Below are 22,348 nucleotides of genomic sequence, written 5' to 3' on the forward strand. Positions count from 1 at the left end.
CACAGGGAGGGGATTACTCTTGCAGTGTGACAGGGAGAGGATTACTCTTGCAGTGTGACAGGGAGGGGATTACTCTTGTAGTGTGACAGGGAGAGGATTACTCTTGCAGTGTGACAGGGAGGGGATTACTTTTGCAGTGTGACAGGGAGAGGATTACTCTTGCAGTGTCACAGGGAGGGGATTACTCTTGCAGTGTGACAGGGAGAGGATTACTCTTGCAGTGTCACAGGGAGGGGATTACTCTTGCAGTGTGACAGGGAGGGGATTACTCTTGTAGTGTGACAGGGAGAGGATTACTCTTGCAGTGTGACAGGGAGAGGATTACTCTTGCAGTGTGACAGGGAGGGGATTACTCTTGTAGTGTGACAGGGAGAGGATTACTCTTGCAGTGTGACAGGGAGAGGATTACTCTTGCAGTGTGATAGGGAGGGGATTACTCTTGTAGTGTGACAGGGAGAGGATTACTCTTGCAGTGTGACAGGGAGGGGATTACTCCCTCAGTGTGACAGGGAGGGGATTACTCCCTCAGTGTGACAGGGAGGGGATTACTCCCTCAGTGTGACAGGGAGGGGATTACTTTTGCAGTGTGACAGGGAGAGAATTACTCTTGCAGTGTCACAGGGAGGGGATTACTCTTGCAGTGTGACAGGGAGGGGATTACTCTTGCAGTGTGACAGGGAGAGGATTACTCTTGCAGTGTGACAGGGAGGGGATTACTCCCTCAGTGTGACAGGGAGGGGATTACTCCCTCAGTGTGACAGGGAGGGGATTACTTTTGCAGTGTGACAGGGAGAGGATTACTCTTGCAGTGTCACAGGGAGGGGATTACTCTTGCAGTGTGACAGGGAGGGGATTACTCTTGCAGTGTGACAGGGAGGGGATTACTCTTGCAGTGTGACAGGGAGGGGATTACTCTTGCATTGTGACAGGGAGGGGATTACTCCCTCAGTGTGACAGGGAGGGGATTACTCTTGCATTGTGACAGGGAGGGGATTACTCTTGCAGTGTGACAGGGAGAGGATTACTCTTGCAGTGTGACAGGGAGGGGATTACTCCCTCAGTGTGACAGGGAGGGGATTACTCCCTCAGTGTGACAGGGAGGGGATTACTCTTGCAGTGTGACAGGGAGAGGATTACTCTTGCAGTGTCACAGGGAGGGGATTACTCCCTCAGTGTGACAGGGAGAGGATTACTCTTGCAGTGTGACAGGGAGGGGATTACTCTTGCAGTGTGACAGGGAGAGGATTACTCTTGCAGTGTGACAGGGAGGGGATTACTCTTGCAGTGTGACAGGGAGGGGATTACTCTTGCAGTGTGACAGGGAGGGGATTACTCTTGCAGTGTGACAGGGAGGGGATTACTCTTGCAGTGTGACAGGGAGAGGATTACTCTTGCAGTGTGACAGGGAGGGGATTACTCCCTCAGTGTGACAGGGAGGGGATTACTCCCTCAGTGTGACAGGGAGGGGATTACTCTTGCACCACTACAGAAAGTAAGGGGTTCCCAGAACCTGTTTGATGCTGAGAAGGGATTAGTTATCTCAGGCAGTGTTGTGACAATATTGTACTACCAATATATAAATATGTTAAGGCTACTGGACCCTTGGTTGTGACTCTGACTACAGCTGAGTTGTGTTTTACATGGACCTGGTGCCCCTGCAGTAACGTGATACACCTCTGACAATCCTATAGTATTAAAAGTCTTCATTGCTCAAGGCAACAAAACCCCCTCTGGTGGAGTCATGCGAGATTTGCTATGGAGAAGGTCCGCTTGCTTTCAAGGTGATTGCCAGCCATGTAAGTGCACTGTCAGCAAGCTCTGACACAGTAGAACAGGTCATGGGGGAGATCTATAGGAATTCCACATTATTAGGGTCTGTTGGCCGATCCACAGCAGCACATTATTGCACTCCTGTGATTTCAATGTGCAGAGTATGTGTGTGGGTGTTCTAGACACAGGCTAGATCACAGGCAGACAATAGGGTTAAAAACTCAAGGGCTTCACAAATACAGCTCTTCAGCAATACTAGATTTAGATTTCGGTACACATTCATCATAGTACTGAGGACACATCTTAGGGATTGGTACTACAATGCTATCATGCTAGAGTGATGAAACAAAGAGAAGTGCAAACTAACGGTACTGCTTTCAGTAAAGGACAGCATGGTGATAGCAATGGGGATGGAATTGTAATTCCAATGCAGTCCTGTGTGGTTTAAACAGGATTTCTGTTTTACTCTGTTTGAGAGATCTTAGTAAAAACATGTGTTTCCAATTAATGTTAACCGTCTAAGGCCAGGTTTGGAGCTGTGAGTCTTTGATAAAGTGCAGCTGAGTCTGAGCCCTGGGTTAACATGTTTCCCAGCAGGTCTCCTCTCTGGCAACATCAAGCAGAGCTTACAAAACAGCAGTTCATTATCACTTACATGCAACCCAATGGAGAGCACTCATCTCTCTTACAAAACTGCAGTTCATTATCACTTACATGCGACCCAATGGAGAGCACTCATCTCTCTTACAAAACTGCAGTTCATTATCCCTCACTTACATTCTGCTATGACATGCCCTTTAATATACATGACAATGGGGTACTTGTCTAACTGGTGGCACCGTGTTCTAAGTTAAAACACAAATAAATGAAACTGTCGTTGCAGTGTGTGGTCACAGGGGGCAGACAAACTCCTTCTGCCTCAAAGGATAAAACTGCAAACTGACTTTGCAAATGGAACTGAATGGAAATGAGGAGCTCAGCTACAAGTCCATACAGTACCTTGCTCAGGTGTAAGTGAAAACACATTCTTCATTCACTGCTGAACTGTGTGGTCTTAAAAGTGAGTTCTGTTTCTCCACAATACATATTACTTGAATGTATTACACCCCATATGAAATCAAACTGAAAGCTCACCCGGGCTGTGAGAGGATGAACGGAGATGCCCATTCTCTGAGCTCTAACTACTCGAGCGCTTCATTGCTGGGTGAACAGATACAGGAGAAAGAAAAGGGATTCTGTATATTGAAACATGGTCATGTGATCTCCTGCCACACGCTCCCAGACAGTAAACAGGGCTGTGCGGTCTGTGTACTGTATTGTGTGTGTCCAGTGGAAAGAGCGATAAGAACAGAGCTGCCTTTTGTATCTGCATCAGTAAATAAAATCTGGACTCGCATTGCCTTTCAAGCCACTGCAGAATCTGCCAGCAGCTCTAACAGGAGAGACCCATAAAAGAAGAACATACAGAAAAAACATCTTCAGGATTTGAATGAAATCTGATGTTATAACAGTTATGTCAGACTTCAAGAATTGGACCTTCATTTCAAAAGAAAAGTTTTCTCTTTACCTTTTCAGTTTGTGATGCATTAGTAGACTGCCATTTAATAAAATAAATCGGTAGATTTGCAGCAATTGTTTGAGAAATGTTGAAGACACTGAAAAAGACTTCTAGTCAAAATATTTCTTTTAAGTCTTTCTCAGTGTCTTCAACATTTCTCAAACAATTGCTAAGTATAAAATGGCCTCCGTGCTGGTTATCTTCAGAGCCAGTAGATGCAATACAGGAATTAAACTCTCATACCTCAATGCCAGCTAATTCAGTTTGGAAAGTGGAAGTAGAACCAACAAATTATATAGAAACAAGTTGTCAAATCTAATGTCTTCAGTATTTACTTAAGATGCAAAAAGTTGCTTCCAGTGGGGTCCAGCTTAGTGGAGTCCATTGACTGTGAGAATGTGAGGGGTCCAAGCTAGAGTCTGCTCCCTGTGAGCTCCCCAGTAACGATCTCTACCTCACGATTCATTAACACACAGATCCAGTCTAGTCTAGTCAGTTACAGGACTGTGATCTGTGAGAGGCTGTCAACATGGAGCTGAGCAAAGATGAGCTATCTGTGCACATCTCTCCCTGTTCCATTAATGTGCACTGACTGTAGCACAGTGACTCAGAAGAAATTCCTATGGGTTGGTACGGGTGACAGCAACTGATTCATCCAAAGCACAAACTAGGGAACTGAGCAGCTTGAAAAGCATTCAACTGAAACAGTAAAAACTGGAACGGTAAGCGTTGGTTATTCTACGATGTCACTTGATCTACACTCGAGAATGCACATGCCTGAGCTATCTGTAGCCATGCTGCTCAACAACAGAAGACAAAGGTGTGGGAGCAAGAATAAAAACAATCTAACAATTGTACTCTGAAGGTCCGATGCCTGGCCTCAGTGATTCTGTGTCCTTGTTACAGTATGCAGCACAAAGCCCTATTGATCAGTGAATCAGGGGTGTGGTGTATGTAGCTCCACTATCTGTCACATGCTTAGCTGGTGGGAGGAGTCTGCCTGCTTTAGTGTGTCTCTCTCTTAAGCGCACAGGGAGGATTCAGAGATAGCAGAGCTGGGTGAGTGAGTTTTCAATATAAATCCTTCTGTTACATAGCATTCTGTTTCCGCACAGCTGTCTGCCAGGAATGCTGCTGTACAGTTTCATGTTGGAATGGTTGTGTTTGTTTGTTGCAAGTAAAGGATTATCATCTGTGCAGCAGGGGAGACAGGCAGGACATGGTTGTTATTTCTAATCCAGCTGAAACACGATTCCTGCTGGGTTCATTCAGCAGTCTTGTTGTAAGAATTTAACTTTCTCTTTAAAGTCTCTTCTTAAATGCTCTGTGTGAACTGCAGGAATAGCAGCTTTGAAGTCTTGGGTTGCATTGTTTTGTTCCTGCAGCAATGCAGCTGGGGCAATTAGGGAAACATGCATGTGTTTCACAGCTAATTATCTTTTGATTAATTGTATTCAGTAGAATAAGAATACTTGCGTTCGCAATTTCTTTATAGTCCAGTGATTACATCTTCTCTCTTTATCCTTAATCCAAAAGGATTGTCATTTTCAGTGTTTTGTTCAGAGTAGATTGTATTGGCAATTAAGCATCAATTTGCTAGATATCCTGTTTGTAGACTTTTACCTGAATTCTGCTCAAAGTGGCAACACCTGGGATCTGTGTTGCAGAGTGAGGTTTCTACCAGTGTTCCCTGTTGCAGCACACTTCTGTATTCACATGCGTTCTTATATTAAGGTTTCAGATCACTTCTGTATTCACATACGTTCTTATATTAAGGTTTCAGATCACTTCTGTATTCACATGCGTTCTTATATTAAGGTTTCAGATCACTTCTGTATTCACATGCATTCTTATATTAAGGTTTCAGATCACTTCTGTATTCACATGCGTTCTTATATTAAGGTTTCAGATCACTTCTGTATTATTATTTGTTTATTTAGCAGACACCTTTATCCAAGGCGACTTGCAGAGACTAGGGTGTGTGAACTATACATCAGCTGCGGAGTCACTTACAACTACGTCTCACCCGAAAGACAGAGCACAAGGAGGTTAAGTGACTTGCTCAGGGTCACACAATGAGTCAGTGGCTGAGGTGGGATTTGAACCAGGGACCTCCTGGTTACAAGCCCATTTCTTTAACCACTGGACCACACAGCCTCCTATTCCCATGCACTTTCAGATCACTTCTGTATTCACATGCATTCTTATATTAAGGTTTCATATCACTTCTGTATTCACATGCATTCTTATATTAAGGTTTCATATCACTTCTGTATTCACATGCATTCTTATATTAAGGTTTCAGATCATTTTCTGCATACATGAACAGTAAAGCCAGCTCAATGTTTCATTGCCATTGCTCCACATAAAGTACTTCTCTGTTTGTACTCTAAATGCAACAGCTTAATGTTTTCCTCATCACATCTTCTAAAATAAAGTAATAGAGAAAGCCTTGAGTTCACACCCACAATTACCATCAATTAACCTCAATGTGTTATATCTCTACAGGAAAGGCCCACACACACATTAGTATGATTTTCATTTTGCATGAATATAATTTTCCTATTTAAGTCTGTACTATGTGTCTTCATGTATATGTAGAAACATGTTGCACACTAGATTGTTATCTGATACAGCACAGCAGTACTCACACACAGCAAGACCTGCACACCCTTCTCTGTGTGGTGAGAATGTGTAAATACTCAAAACAGTGTTCAGTATTTCTGACTGAAATGGTTGGGTAGAGAGTGCAGATTGCAAAGAGATAATAGGAAGTGCAGCAGATTGATGGCTTCATTCTGAACTGGTTATCTAATTCAGTCTTCTGCTCATTTGTGGCTTGGAACTGCAATGTGCCTGCAAGCTGTGCCTTACATACTGCATTGCAGCTTAGGGAGGCGGAGCGTAATGGATTGCATGTATTAATAATTGTATTATAGTACCGCTTTGTTGGGCTGATTCCCTTCTCCAGCCCATTTTCACTTATTGTATAAGATTCAGCTTGGACTTTCTGTTTGTCTGGCTAGCTAGCTACAGTGAGGAGGCTGTCCATAGGGCTTGTGACCATTCTGACAGGGAAGGCCACATAGTTCAGTAAGTCTGAGTTCAGCAGAGTCCATCTACCTGATAGTGACAGATTGCTCAAGGTGGGACAAAGCCGTTGCTGTGTGTCGGAGTGTTATTGAGGGCGCAGTGGCTGCTGGGAACCATGTCTACTACTTCTTAAAGAGCCTAGAGAGGCTTCAGTGTTTGAAAGAACCACTTCTTTCCATTTGTAATGCTTAACTTCAATGCAGTAGCTGAATACATGTGGAAAGTGAAGCCCCTCTGCTGAACTACATTTCAGAGATAGGTTTAGTTTCGTGACCATGCCTCAAACCACTGGCTCCTCCTTTCCTGTTGCATCTCCAAACTCCACTGGGAATAAATCATTGCAAACATGCTGGGTTCCATGTTTCATATCAATGTTTAGTAAACTTACTTCAACACAACTAAACACAAAGAATTATTACAAAACGGTCTACACTTCACTTAGGGGCCCTGGCAGTCTGTCTCTTAGCTTACTGTGCTTTTAGAGCCCCTGGCAGTCTCTTAGCTTGCTGTGCTTTGGTATCTTTGTGGATTTGAAACACTACAGTAAAGGATAGCCTGGTGTAAAATGAAAAGGACTTGCATGGTCTCTTTCATAGCTGTACTTGTTTCTGTTTACCAGCTTTGTTCACTCTGTAAAGAATAGATAGATTGAAACAGAGTATGTATGGAGGACCTGTCCAAGGAACAGCATAACAAGCCCAACTCCTCTGCTTTGGATTGCAAAGTGGATTTGATCCCAATCCAATGTGCATGAGTAGAAACCTCCACAGATAGAGACGTGCACAGAAATGTTGTGCTGCAACACAATATTGCAACAGCCAAGAGGTGGTATCGGGAACGAGGCAGAGCTGTCTAATGAACCCTTGTTTTAAAAGGGACTTTCTCTTGTAGCCCTCTCGCTACCTGCATTGAGGGGTTTGGTTTGCATTGCCATCCCCTTTTGCTCACAAGCTCTCTGATTGCATTGGCAGCAGTGTTCTGGATTGTTGAACGTTAGCTATTTGTTAATGACCAGTACAGATTCTCCAACTAGTTTGGAAGCTGCCATCATCCTTATTTGAATGGAGGATGAAGCTTTGTTTTCAGCAGTTTCAAAGCCTTGTTTTTGCACTGCATCGTTCTATTTCCCAGTTGATTGCACGACACATTCGGTGGCTCATGTTGAGTACAGTGTAGGAATGACTGATTGATGTATTGCCAGATAATGACACATTTACACACAATGATTCCTGGAACGCTTTACTAGAAACACGCAGGGCAGGTAATTGCAGGTAAAGCAGAGCTGTTTGTCAGATTAAATGAAGTTATTCGACTTGCCATTTACTTTCCAAACGTTCTCCTCCACACATTTAACTGATACCTGAAAACCGTGGCTTGCAGAATAAAACTAACATTGGAAATGGTGCAGTATGATCGCTGTCCTATAACATATTCAGCAAGAAGGATTTCACTCAAATAAATATGCCTGCAAAATAAAATTGCATTGAAAGATGGCAGGCCTCAATGGTATTAGTAAATGTACACTAACCCTAATCTTGGACTGTCTGATGTTAACTTGGGTAAGGTAGTGCAGGATTACACTATGAAGGCATGGCACACTCCACACAATTGGTTTTATATTTGCTGCTCATCCTTTGGTACCCCTGCTATTGCTAATGGGGACACTATCTGAAGCACCCTCAGCGAATGTATTTATGCCTTTTATTTATGAAATGATCTACACAATGTGCATTTTAACCAAGAGCTGCTGCATGCTTCAGATACAATTGAAAACAACTTAGCTAATGTGTTCTTCAATGGGTTTCTTGCTATAGCTATTCGGTATATAGCATATAGTAATATGTTATTGAAACAGAACACAAAAAATCAAACTAGCTTGTACTTCTTATTGTTGATGCATGCTACATGTTCACTGTGGTTTATTAAGGGGAGCAGCTTGTCACCTGACTGTGTGAGAGAGTCGTTTAGTTTAGCGGAAGCCGGTCCTGACCGCGTGAGGCTTGCTGCTTCCTGCCTAGTGTCTAGTTTTGAACAAGCAAGGGTACCTGCTACTAAAAGCACTGCAATGGGATTTCATACGTGGCTTTGAAAATCAGGAAAGTCTTTTCAATCAGTCAGGATTAAGAAGCCCCACACAAAAAATCACTGTGGAGAGCACAGCCTAGTCATATAAACGTGGACCACAGAACCCTTGACCTCACAAAACAAAAATGTCTAGTTTTATGGGTTTCTGTTCTTTCAAATAAAAGCCATTGAAAACTAACTGAGGTGCATTTAGTTTACAAAAGCTGGGAATACGTGGATAGTTCTATTAAGAGGAACTAGAAAATCACCTCCAAGCCAAAAGAAGCCCTCCCATGTATACTTGCAATGAAAGAGAGAGAGAGAAAATGAAAAGATAGTGCTTGGGGTGGTTCATTGCAGGCTGTTACAGATCAAACCTAGCTCTTCATAAAGGACACTTTCATTTTCAATTTAAGAAAATACTCGTTGTGCCTTTTTGAAAGTGCTGCATGGTTATTGGTGGTAGACAGCGGGAGCCACCAGATCCGTTAGCTCTTCCTGTTCAGGCACCTCCATTTCACAACGGCTCGATTCTCTAATCAGGAGGAACCTGCGCTGGGCAGCTGAGCAGCACAAGGTGAGGTCAGCATGGAGCTTTCTATCCGCAAAACTATGAACACGTTGAAAAGTCAAGCCGTTTTATATGTACCTATTGTTTGTGCGATTGCTGCAGTTAAAATAGCACACTTTGATGTAATTGTTTAATGGGGTGAGAGCGCGTGCCTGGTTTCACTGAGGCTGTGCTGATGCTAGGAGCAAATGATTTAGCTGGAGGGATTGTTACCTGCATCTCTTTGCATTTACAACAGTCAGTTTATTCGACTGTCACTGTTGGTTATCCGCAGCAAATGAAGTTGGCTGACTTTCCGATGGAAATCTTGCTTTTGTTTGACTTGTTCCTGTTCGTGATGTCTGTATGTGGAGCGTGGCATGCTGTAGTTTAACAGAAGGGACTGCACAGCAGTTTCTGCCCACTCTGTCTGTTTCACAAAAAGCTTTGAACCCCTCCTTGTTAACTAGGGTTAACGGTGGTCATATCTAGCATTGGTGCACAGGACTGTACGACGCTTCTTAAACAAGCCTTGTTCCAGCGTCGATGGCTCCACTGTGTGGAAAGTTTCCTCCTTTCCTCCTGCCAGTATTACTCTGTGGGTCGGTTAGGGCTGGGCACTGAACCTCAGGGGGAGAGAGACAGTGAAGATGGCCAGGGTGATGTAATAACACAAACTAAATACAAGGCCGGTATGTGCGTGCGTGTGTGAGGACACTCACACAAGAAGGGTTTATCATTTACTGCCTAATGTATAAACAGTTGTGTTTCTCACTGTGGGAACGAGCTGTAAAAGTTTGACTTGTGCCCCATGATTTGTAGCAGCCAGTGACAGGCAGCTCATTAGACAGAGGGGTTCTGGAAAGCCCTTCAGTGGAGATCTGTTTGCTCTGCTGTGGTAGGGAGGGGAGGGGTCTTGTCTGTTCCAGATGCTGTTGTTAACTTCCAGTGCAGAACAATGCATTCGGAACGTCAACTCCAATATGTTAACCCAGACTGCTTAAGAGCATCTCTGTTTCATTTCATCCAGCAAAATTCAAACCAATGTAGCCTCTAATGAAAATGTATAAAAAATAAAAAAGCAAACGAATGCGAGGAACGTCGGTGTTCACTGGTAACATCCTTACTCAATTGCATTTCTGTTGCTGTACAGCAGCAACAGCATAGAAATAGATGTAATTGGGGGTATACCCTAAGTGCTGTAGAACTTACCTTTTTCAAAATGCAAAAGAATGCTAAAGCAGCAATATACAGTTTTACAGGATTATTACAATTGTACAAATATGAAGTCTTTATTTCGTGAAGTTTTGGGTTCACGGTGAGTATGTTTTGTAATTTGAGTTTAATTGGATAGTCTTGACAGCATCTATACAGCTGCATTCAAGCGCTACTCTGTACCAGAAAGCAGCGTTAAACTCTCTTATCTCTGTCCTATCTTCTCATTTCCTGCTAGCTCAGCAACCACAGCTCTGACAGCAGGCAGCAGCCCGGTCTCTCCAGCTCTCGCTCTGACTAGCAGCTGCACCATTCTGTCTTGCCAATGATCTGCATCATAGATCCCAGCGCCATTGAAATGGGCTCGTAACGGCACTCCCCTTCCTGGTGTACTCCCACCACCGCATTGTGTTGACACTTTATAATTGCTTCATTTCTGATTTCTATTTCAAAATAACCACACCATGCTATGAAAGTTAAAAGTAATTATTTCATAAATGACATGGCAAATAAAGAAATAAGGTGAGCTGCCATCTATAAAGCAATCTTTATTGGGGAAGAACCAGTCAGTTTTAGAAGTTTTGTTGCACTCAGTTTGATACCAGGGGCGCCACACTATTAGGAACCCTTGCTTTGTTAAGGCAGTGTTTACGCTGCCATTGTGCGTAATCACCCTTGTTCTTTCCACTGATCCAGTGCTGGTCCATGTGGTTTGTGAAGCAAACATGCTAATTAAATAGTTCCATTGACCTTGAACATTGCTTTCAAATATTCCAAAGTCATACGCAATATACATAGTGAGAGAGACCAACAATCTGGCTCTCAGAACTTCCTTAATGGGGGCAAACCCAGATCTCCCTAAGAAGGATTAAGAAGCCTTTACAACATAACCCACAATGCTTGCTGTTTTAAAGCTTCCCTTCTTCCATCCTCTGTTTCCCAACAGTGCCAGAGGTAATTCCCTGCAACACAAGCACCGCCATGGCAGAGCCTTCCAGAGACCCGGCCAGCAAGCCAGTCCCGTCGGTACGTGGCGAGAGGCTGCCCCCCGACTTCAACTACGTGGGTATCGATGCCATCCTGGAGCAGATGAGAAGGAAGGCCATGAAGCAGGGCTTCCAGCTCAACATTATGGTTGTGGGTGAGTCCCTGCCTTGCATTCTCCTAACTTTACAAAGCCTCATTCGTCACCCAAACACAGTAACTGATCTGTTTAATCCTCCGCTACCCAAGTGTATTCTTTCAAAAATGGGAATTTTATTTTATTTTATTTATTTATTTATTTATTTTTGGGGAGACTTTGTTTGTTTGTTAAAGTGGTGTAACTGGGGCGCTTTGGCATCTCATTTAGTTTTATTCTAGTGAGTGAAAGTTGAAAAAACTAATCGGTAAAGTCACTAATATAGAAACTGATATAAAAAAAAAGCTTTTAGTTTTATTATTATTTCTGAAAGCAAAGGCCGTAAAAGTGACGACAAGGTTACAATTAACAAATAACCGTACACTATAGAGATTGATAAGTGAGCTCTACCCTGTTATACAAAGTTGAGGCCATCCCTGGGGAATTCATCGAGGCAACCACTTTGCCCCCGCAGTTTATCTATCAGGATTTGATGTTGAAAAATAAAAGCTGTTGCTTTTTAACTGAACCAAGTTTGCCCTGTAAGGCTGGAAGTTTGAGCAGATTTCTGATGGGAGCTCAGCTGCGGGCGCCGTGAACCTCAGTGAATGGGCAGCCTGTGCTGTGGGTGATTAGGAGAGGGATCTGGCACATGAACGGATTTTAATGGGCCCAAAATTCAAAAGCTTCTCCGTAAAGTTTCATCACACTGGCGAGTACATCTAGAAAGAGTAATAAGAGTCTCTCTGTCTCTCTGTCTCTCTGTCTCTCTGTCTCTCTGTCTCTCTGTCTCTCTGTCTCTGTCTCTCTGTCTCTGTCTCTGTCTCTCTCTCTCTCTCTCTCTCTCTCCTTCTCTCTGTCTCTCTGTCTCTTCTGTGCGCAGGTCAGAGCGGACTGGGAAAGTCCACGCTGGTGAACACTCTCTTCAAGTCCAAGGTGAGCCGCAGATCCATGCAAGCCACTGCCGAGGAGAGGATCCCCAAAACCATTGAGATCAAATCTGTCAGCCACGGTGAGAGCATCACACAGCCATGAGCTTCCACTGAGGCACATGTTACTCACACAGGCTTTTAGAAAGATGCATTCACATTCAAACCAGAACAAAATGAGCCACAGGGCTCCTGTACTTCTCTGACCATGCCTTCAGTGAGTGTGTACTGAATGTGAGACTTGTGTAGGGTCCAGTTTATGCTGCTTTTAACTAACTAATAGATCGGTCATAAGTAAAATACAATACAAATCAATGAAATATTCCTTGATGCATTGTGTTCCTGCTCATCCGTGCTCTCATTCTTTCTCTTATCCTCCCAGATATTGAGGAGAAAGGAGTCCGGATGAAGCTCACTGTAATCGACACGCCCGGATTTGGAGATCACATCAACAATGAGAACTGGTAAGTGTGTTTTGGAGCAGGTCTTTGTTCTCCTGAATGATCATTGATCCACTTAAACCACCACTTAATAAGTGAACTATTACATGATATAGCAGACTTGCCAAGCCCTTGTGTCTGGACTATATGAAGAGTGTTTCTCTGCCTGATTCCTGTTCTCTACCTCTTGGAAGCTGGCAGCCCATCATGAAGTTCATCAATGATCAGTATGAGAAGTACCTTCAGGAGGAGCTCAACATTAACAGGAAGAGGTGGATCCCGGACTCCAGAGTGCACTGCTGTATATACTTCATTCCCCCCACCGGACACTCGTGAGTACCCCACTGTCATTAACACAGTATGGAGCATTTCACACTCGCGAGTACCCCACTGTCATTAACGCAGTATGGAGCATTTCACACTTGTGAGTACCCCACTGTCATTAATACAGTATGGAGCATTTCACACTTGTGAGTACCCCACTGTCATTAACACAGTATGGAGCATTTCACACTCGCGAGTACCCCACTGTCATTAACACAGTATGGAGCATTTCACACTCGCGAGTACCCCACTGTCATTAACGCAGTATGGAGCATTTCACACTCGTGAGTACCCCACTGTCATTAACGCAGTATGGAGCATTTCACACTCGCGAGTACCCCACTGTCATTAACGCAGTATGGAGCATTTCACACTCGCGAGTACCCCACTGTCATTAACGCAGTATGGAGCATTTCACACTCGCGAGTACCCCACTGTCATTAACACAGTATGGAGCATTTCACACTCGCGAGTACCCCACTGTCATTAACGCAGTATGGAGCATTTCACACTCGCGAGTACCCCACTGTCATTAACACAGTATGGAGCATTTCACACTCGCGAGTACCCCACTGTCATTAACACAGTATGGAGCATTTCACACTCGCGAGTACCCCACTGTCATTAACACAGTATGGAGCATTTCACACTCGCGAGTACCCCACTGTCATTAACGCAGTATGGAGCATTTCACACTCGTGAGTACCCCACTGTCATTAACACAGTATGGAGCATTTCCTTTCCACAATATTCAGAGATGTGAGAGAGCTCTGGGTATGTGAGAGAGCTGTTCTGAATTCTACCCTGCTGGTGGAGCTGTGGGTATGTGAGAGAGCTGACTGTGCTGTCAGCTGCTCTGAAGGCTTAGCTGTGTGTTCAGGCTTAGCTGTGTGTTCAGGCCTGTCTCTCACAGGGCTGTGGTTTCCTGTCCATGTGACTGGGGAGGACACAGCTGGCTGTAGACGAGCCGAGGAAGCACAGAATCATGGAAACTCTGAGCAGGACGTCAGGAAGCAAAGAGGGGAGAGGAGGGGAGGGGAGGGCAGGGACGGGGGGGGGGGGGGGGGGGTTTCTTTGCCAAATGGAGTCAGCATGCTCTGTGTAATTTGATGTTGAAATTTCAAATTCTGTGTTAAAATGACTCCTGACTTTTACGGTACCTGTGCTTCATTGAGCACCACCTCTGTTAAATCTCGACTGCGATATTCATGGTGCACGGATTGCTTTGTGTGGAATATTCATGGGAAGTCTGTTCATGTCACTGAGTGCACAACCTCCCAAAGGAACATACTTTCTCTGGCTGACGGGGTGCATTGACCCTTGACCTTTTCATTTGATTATCTTCTGCCTTAACATCTGCATGCAATTGTGTCGACTCTGTTCCACTCCTTTTCATGCAACTCGTTTATCACTACATTAAAAACCTGAGCCTTTAATCCTTTGGTTAATATAGGCAGGTAGGTTGATGCATGCCATACAGTCAGTCTAATAGCCTTCTTGAATTCAAACAGACTCCTTGTAGGGAGTGAGATCGACACTCTGCAGTTACACAACCCTCCCATTCCTCAAGCCTGCTTGACAGTAACTGATCAGATTACACACTTGGATATTTTACCTACAGGCTCCCCTGTAAACATGAAGCCTGCTTTCATATAACCTAGATGGTTTCACGTCACCACTGAATGGTGTCTGTAGCCTCACACCTGCACATGACTCTCAGAACACAGGCCAGGTTCAGTCACAGTTCAGACCCCAGTAATCGGGTCTGAAGCTCTCCTCTGCAGCACTGCAGATTGTATGCCAGACTTGCTGACTTTATCATGCACAGAAACTCAGAGGATTATCCCCACTCAGACTGAACACAAAATAGTGGCACCTTTCATTTTCGTGAGATTGCACATTTCGTTACTGCTAGGAAACATAATGATCTAGAATCCTCTTGACTGAGGCCAGTAATAGTAGAGATTCCTAAAATGGAAGTCCCATTTAACATATTCCTGTAGTATTCAATGTTTATCCAGCATCATAGATTTCTATCTCAAGAGTAAAAAGCTACTCAACAGCTGCTGGGCTGCTTTGAACTGTGATACTAATTGGTGGAAAAAGTCTGCAATAACCAGATCCAGTACTTTACTGGCATTATATAAGCTAGTGCCAAGAGTGAAAGAAAGAGAGTATAAAAAAAGGATGAAACAAACAAGCCTTCTAATATTTGGTGGATATTCGACAGTCATAGCAGGGGCGCAGTGTTCAAATCTGGATGAAGAATCTGACCCTTTACATGAAGGATCTCTCAATACACTTTCATTGCATGTAATGACACAACACTGTGTTAATGCAGTGGAATTACAAAAGACACTTGGTTGCAACTTAAGCATGTACTAAAATTACTGTGCTATTACAGTATAAATAGGGTCATCTACTTTCGCAGAAGGGAGGATCACATCTGTGAGCTTTACGCTAACTGCATCTGTTTTCAAGTAACAAGAAGATTTTATTCCTGTATATATCTACTTTGTGTTTATTCAATTTCCACGTAAGTGCTCGTATGTACATAAGCAGTGGTTCAACTGGAACTGTGCCACAAAAAAGCTTTCCTCTTGTACAGCTATGCAGCGCATACACATGTGATTGTTGCTTCCACACGTGCTTATTTACCAAACCAAGTGATTGATTCCCTACCGTCTGTTTTCATGAATGACTGATTTTACATACAAATGCAGGCAGTAGCGTATGGGTTCATAGGATCACGTGTTTAAACTCAGTTGTTTAGATTCCATTGCTGACTAACCTGTGTGTGTTTTTTGTTTCCCTGCTCAGCCTTCGACCCCTTGATGTGGAGTTTATGAGGCGTCTCAGTAAAGTGGTCAACATTGTGCCTGTGATCGCAAAGGCAGACACGCTGACTCTAGAGGAGAGGGACTTCTTTAAACAAAAGGTACATGACTGCTGCGAACCTACCAGATACACAGCACTGTGTTATAGCAAATCCATGGTTCAGTGTGCATGACTGCTCTGAACTTACCAGATACACAGCACTGTGTTATAGCAAATCCATGTTTCAGTGTGCATGACTGCTCTGAACTTACCAGATACACAGCACTGTGTTATAGCAAATCCATGTTTCAGTGTACATGACTGCTGCGAACCTACCAGATACACAGCACTGTGTTATAGCAAATCCATGGTTCAGTGTGCATGACTGCTCTGAACTTACCAGATACACAGCACTGTGTTATAGCAAATCCATGGTTCAGTGTGCATGACTGCTCTGAACTTACCAGATACACAGCACTGTGTTATCGCAAATCCATGGTTCAATGCCAGACTTTATTCACAAAGCTAACAATATGCAGGAAAGGGTTGAGTCGTCCCGTCCCTCCCCCCCATCATGTGTCTCTTTAATAATTAACGAGATACAGTAAAAGATATTCTGAGTGGGAGTGCTGCTCTACAAGTAACCTTTAAAAGTCCTGTTCAAACACGGGGCACAGTGCCATCCAGTGCCTGTTTATCTGACTCCATTCACTGCAGTGTGCCTGCAGGCTATAAAAATAACCCCTTCCTTGTGTTGCTCTTGGACTGCACTCTGAGCTGAGTGAATGTGAAGCAGAGCTGGCATTCACGTCTTGCTCGTTCTGGCTCTCCCAGCACAGCTTTACAGTAAAGGCTGCTTTTGGGGTCTGTTTGAACTTTATTTCCATGTGCTCCTCTGTTGTCTCACTTACTCCTCATTGCTGATGTGGCAGTGGGCGAGGCCTGCTGACATCACTTCCTGGGAAGCTGGCCCAGTCATTCCTCACAGCATGAAGCCCAGCCTGCCTCAGTGCATTGGCTGTACATTTGAACATGTTTATTAATAGCAGCATGCCTCTCACATCATACTTCATTAATCAGGGAGCCTGTATCTATCTAGGTGTTTTTTCTTCCCCTTTTAGCTGCCATTTCACATGCTGCAGCTGGTGATGGCAAAACAGTAAAGTGTTACATTTCCTGAAGCTGAACAGTCCATGACTTCAAATGGATTACAATCCCACACATTTCTATGAGCTCTTTGTTTCCTTTTTCCTGGTGTGTGTGTGTGTGTGTGTGTGTGTGTGTGTGTGTTTGTGTGTGTGTGTGTGTGTGTGTGTGTGTGTGTGTGTGTGTGTGTGTTCTTTTTTTTTGATAGCTGTGTTAACTATTAAAATAATCGACTGGTAACCCTTTGAATGAGGGCCTGTGTTGGGATCTTGTGAATAGGAACTGTATTGCAAGTTCCAGCAGTTCTAATATACTCGACATCGCCATTTTGACACAATGGCAATAAATGTGAGCAGTTTGAAGAAACATTCAGTTGTGTGTTTGTGCAGATCGGGGAAGAACTCGGAGCCCACGGCATTGACGTTTACCCACAGAAAGAGTTTGACGAGGACACTGAGGACCGCATGATCAATGAGAAGATAAGAGTGAGTGTCTGCCTGATCACTGAAGAGACACGGCTGTGTGCAACTAGAGACTCATGGAGAGGCGAGCTGGCCAGCAGGTTTGGCTCCAGTGGCTGCTGTGCGTTACAGCACAGCACAGCACAGGAAAGAAAAGGAAAGCCACTTTAGGAAATTGATTGATTTGATTTCTTCATGTAAATAGTCAGATAATCATTTTTTTTTGGTTCATGTGACAGTTTCTTTCTCTCTTACTCACCCGCCTCTTCATGCTTCTGTTTCACTCTCCAGGAAATGATTCCATTCGCTGTGGTCGGCAGTGACCAGGAGTACCAGGTGAATGGGAGGAGAATCCTGGGGAGAAAAACGAAATGGGGCACCATTGAAGGTATGTTAATGAGTAAATATGAAACAGGATGCGCGATGCAGTGGGATGTGGTCTGTATATGTGCTCATTTCAGGCTCTGCTCTGCTTAAGGATAAGGATTCTTTTCTTGGGCTGGCAAAGACAAGTTACCAATGAATAAGCTTATGTTATTACACAGTGTGTCTCCGGGTGCCGCACGCAAAGTGCAAGCTAACCTGACTCCACACACAAGCCATGCACAGCATGTGTGCAGTTTCCTTTGTTCAGAACAAAGTTCTTATCAGTAAACCGTACCTGTAGTAATGGAAGCAGGTACTCTGGGCCACTGCATTACTGTATATGGTTATATAACTTTACCTCCTCCCTGGAAAAGCAATGGTCTGATTCCTGAGAAGTGGTGCCAGAGAACATTCACAACATTATACTACTGCCAAGTATCCACCGAAAATGAGATGTGAACACGCTGTAGAGCGATCCTACAAGAACAGCTTTTTAAAAATAAATCAGGTCTGACAATGGAAGCCAATTAGAACGGGGAGAACATACAGACTCCTCCTCCCCCCATAAACGCTGTTCCCAGACCCTGTTTGTCCAGGTTTGTCAGAGCTGCACATGTTTATACAGTTAGGAGATGAATGAAGCCAGGAGGATGCCTCAAGCAAAGAGAGAGACTCGAGACTTGCACTGCTGTGTGTTCTTAGAGAGTACAAAGACTCCTTTTATAACCAGCCAGCCCTGCTGCTCTATCAGTGCAATAAACAACCCTTCACTACAGAGGCTGTGTCCCCATCGGACTGAGTCTACCTGTTAGGGGTCCCAGCCAGGCGCATCCTGCATATCAGGCAGTGCACCAAACCTTGAAGGAAAGAAATGCAGTTGTCTGCAACATGATCTCAATTTTCTTCACTGAATGTGTTTCTCAATGAGAATTGTTTGTCTCAGGGAATGTCCTTAGATTTTTCTGCAACGTGTGAATTGTCTTGTCTATTTTCATTCAAAGAATGTGTATTGTCTCTGACAGAAGGCTAGTGTACACTCAAGCCTTTGTCTGGGTGGATACTGTGTGTCTAATATAAAGATACTATTTACATTATCTGACTGTATTCCATCATAAGGCCACTGTAAGCAACAGCAATGTAACTAACATGTAAAATCTTACATTCCTGCCTATGTCCTAGGTGCAGTTATACAAATATGATTTTCATTTCCAAACTGACATCATCTAAAATGCATACATGCATTCTCACTTGTGAAGCTAATGCATGCTTGTCCTGCATTTTGTCAAGCCTTCAATCCTCTCTTGTGAAACGGTTTCAACAAAATGAATTGCTCAGAAGTTGCTCTGTGATTTCTGATCTTTGTGACAGGAATCAATGTTAATTGCATACATTTTCTTGGTCTGTTTTGCATTGCAAGACTGCCCTCTAGTGACAGCTTTGGAATGGTGCAGTAAAACGAATTCACAGTCAAATGCGCCACGTGAGTCTTCCCACAGCATCACAATAGCAGCTAACCGCAGGGATGCTGCTCGTCTTGAGAATCTGCTCATCATTTTTAGAAAGCAATATTTCATTTTGTAATTTTTTGTAATGTGCAGCATTGTATGTTTAAGTATTAAGCTTGACTTTCCCTTGGGTAACTGGGTCAGTCAAACTGCAGCCTAGTGACTGGGGTGGAGCTGCCACAGGGCAGGGCTGGAAATACAGATCTGCTTGTGTCTTTAACAGGAGCTCATGATCTCTTAAATCTTTGTTTTTCAGTTGAGAATATTGCACATTGTGAGTTTGCATATTTGCGAGACCTCCTGATAAGGTTGGTATTCATTCTAAATTGTACTTTGAGAATAATGACCCTGTTGCCTGGTTTTTTCATAATGAGCTCCCTCTAGTTTTAATGATCCATTATAAAACCTCTTTAAATGAAAGACAGGTTTTATCTGTCTAATGTTTATAACATCTTGTATTAAACATTCATGGATTCATTTGATTGTTTAACCAATACTTAAAAACTTCAGTGTAGCCTAAAAAAACGAAACAGTGTGGTCCCTATTATAAATGTATACAATATTTTAATGGCATAAAAGTAGCTAGGAAGTATAATTAAACTGCTCAGACCCCTCTGACAGTTTGCCTTTGCTTCACAATAGGACCCAGTGTGTGTGTTGTAAGACGCTGCTACATTGACAGCAGTGACTGTAGCGGTGGCTTTAAGCTTCGTGTTGTGTTTGTTTTATTACAGAACACACATGCAGAACATAAAGGACATCACCAGCAGTATCCACTATGAGATGTACCGTGTGAAGAGGCTGAACGAGAGCAACGCGTACTCCAATGGGGTTTCTGAACAAGACGCTTCGACCAATGAAATGTAAAGCAGGCTTCGCAGGCCACACCCCTCCGTCCGCCTGGATAAGCCAAAAAGAAAACCAACTTGAACAAAGTGCCAAATGTGACCAAATGTGTGTGTAGAGTAATAGTGTCTATGAGCTCCCACTCACTCTGAAACCCGCCTGAATCGCACTGGGGACAAACTGCAGCAGCCTGACGAGAGTCTAGAGGCTGGGGCCGGGGCAGACTGAGGTTAAGCTTTGCTTTGCTTTGTGTGTGTGTGTGTGTGTGTGTGTGTTTGTGTGTGTGTCCATGGCATTTTGAATTTGAATTCCTAGTGGATCGTTTCCTCAGAGCAGTAAGAGATGTGTTCATAGAGGGGAATGTGGCAGGTCGTGATGTGGGGTGCTTGTTTATAAAAGTTGCTGTGAGTTTTCAGCAATAATGTTCTGTTGCGTTTTATAACAAGTTTTCTGAATGTTGGGCAATTTTCTAATTTATTTGTAGTACTTTGCTGTTAAATAAATACTTTTAGCAACCAGTATAACGCAGCTTCTAAAACACACACAGCAAGCTTTCCTAAGTAAGGCTGTTGGGATGGTTTGAGTTGAGGGGGAAAGAGAGCTTGGTAAAGGTTTTGGTGGATTTAGTAAATTGAGAGATGGGGACTGCTTGTCTAACTGGACAGGTGAGTTCAGAGTGATTTTATAGAATTGCAGTGCAGACAATTGGAAGAAACTGAACGGTGTAATGTGTGTAGCATTGTGAGGAGGTTTGTGTAGCAGCGCTGACAGGGCTGTCTTGTGTGTAATGTGTTTTGTTGACAGGGCTGTCTGATTGTGTGTTGTGTTGACAGGGTTGTCTGGTGGTGTGTAATGTGTTGTGTTGACAGGGCTGTGTGATTGTGTGCAGACAGTGTAGAGCAGCATTTCATTCATTGTTTTCTGGACCTTGTTGTAAACTGTCTGATTGCTTCTTCAGTGCTGTTCAGTTGCATTTGTCCTTGAATATTTGTCCTGTTTTGCGAAGGACGGGGGGGGGGGGGGTCATAATAAGTTTATTGGTTCTGCTTTCTGTGCCTTATGTAATTATTACCTAATAAGAGCTGTGTTATTTTTCCTCTAAAGTAAAACATCTATAATTTGATGTAATAAAAGATCAACTCTTTGTACTGAATGGAAAGGTATTGCCTCTGAATGCAGATCATGGTTGGTGAGATCTCCTCTTCCAGGCGCACTCTTTATGATCTGTACTGATGATGACTCGCTCTTATTTATTTTTCCTTTGATTAGCACCTTTCTTTTTCTTTAGGGGGCGGGGGGGGGACTAGCTCGAGATGGATCCAGTGTGTTTAACATGGTCTTCAGCACAAAGGACACACTGTTGGATCACAGTACAACATGATGCGATTTGCACAACCTGTCTAGCTGTGCCTTGCATACTGATCGTCGTGCTGCTTCGATGTACAGTGTGTTTCAGTTCAATAGCTATAGAAGTGCAGCAAGCTCCTCTGTGGATCATGTATTTGTCAGTGTGCATTTCTGACATCTTGAATCTGTTTACTAAACATGATGTCACCTCACGCCCTTCCAGGGGCATTGCATCCGAATGCAAAGCTAAGAGCACTTCTGGCGGGTGGGGGGGGGGGGGGGATTCATTGAGAGCATTTTCTTGTTAATTTCTTTTCTGTTTTTGTTTCAGCAATTCAAAGATTTAAGCATATCTTAAACTTTTCAGTATGGAATCTATTAATTGTGGGTAATAATAATAAAAGTATTAGGCTTTTTTTGTTAACAAATGATGATAAATAACACATTTTTATGTTTTTATATCATTTCCTAAAATAAACATTTGCAAATTGTGTTCTGTTTTATTTATTTATTTTTTGTTAACCTATAACATTTATCCCAGATGCAAAACTATGGGACTTAATTTAGCAAACCTGGCCAATTTCCGTTTCTGTCCAGCATTGCTGCAGTGGTGATGAAAGAAAAGGCAACAATAACATCCTTCTACAGGAGGTGTGACCAGTGAATACGTGGCTGTATGTATTGCATGCTGAACATATTTCCAGGTAACTGGCATTCTTAACGTGTGTGTGTGTGTGTGCAACATCTAATCAATCTGCAATGGATTTCGGACAACCAGTAGGTAAGTGTCGTATCCA

The 22,348-nt window shown here is 43.4% G+C and overlaps 1 protein-coding gene across 7 annotated transcripts in view; it reads left to right on the forward strand.

The window, feature by feature from the left end:
* Positions 1–22,044, forward strand: part of LOC117424542 (septin-9-like) — a 47,211-nt gene extending 25,167 nt beyond the window's left edge. For 4 of the 7 annotated variants that reach the window (XM_058992210.1, XM_058992213.1, XM_058992212.1 and 1 more), the window contains 9 exons: positions 11,197–11,391; positions 12,254–12,382; positions 12,682–12,763; positions 12,934–13,071; positions 15,884–16,001; positions 17,416–17,511; positions 17,779–17,875; positions 19,615–19,666; positions 20,093–22,044. In XM_058992210.1, the coding sequence (XP_058848193.1) occupies positions 11,197–11,391; positions 12,254–12,382; positions 12,682–12,763; positions 12,934–13,071; positions 15,884–16,001; positions 17,416–17,511; positions 17,779–17,875; positions 19,615–19,666; positions 20,093–20,225 (1,040 nt within the window). In that variant the 3' untranslated portion in view covers positions 20,226–22,044. Of the gene's footprint in view, positions 1–4,280; positions 4,388–4,455; positions 4,611–8,946; positions 9,063–11,196; positions 11,392–12,253; positions 12,383–12,681; positions 12,764–12,933; positions 13,072–15,883; positions 16,002–17,415; positions 17,512–17,778; positions 17,876–19,614; positions 19,667–20,092 lie in introns of those variants that run through there. The other 3 variants (XM_058992214.1, XM_058992215.1, XM_058992216.1) reach the window with 3 other exon arrangements.
* Positions 22,045–22,348: the final 304 nt, after the last annotated feature.

Source organism: Acipenser ruthenus, chromosome 19, assembly GCF_902713425.1.
Source record: "Acipenser ruthenus chromosome 19, fAciRut3.2 maternal haplotype, whole genome shotgun sequence".
Taxonomy (NCBI): domain Eukaryota; kingdom Metazoa; phylum Chordata; class Actinopteri; order Acipenseriformes; family Acipenseridae; genus Acipenser; species Acipenser ruthenus.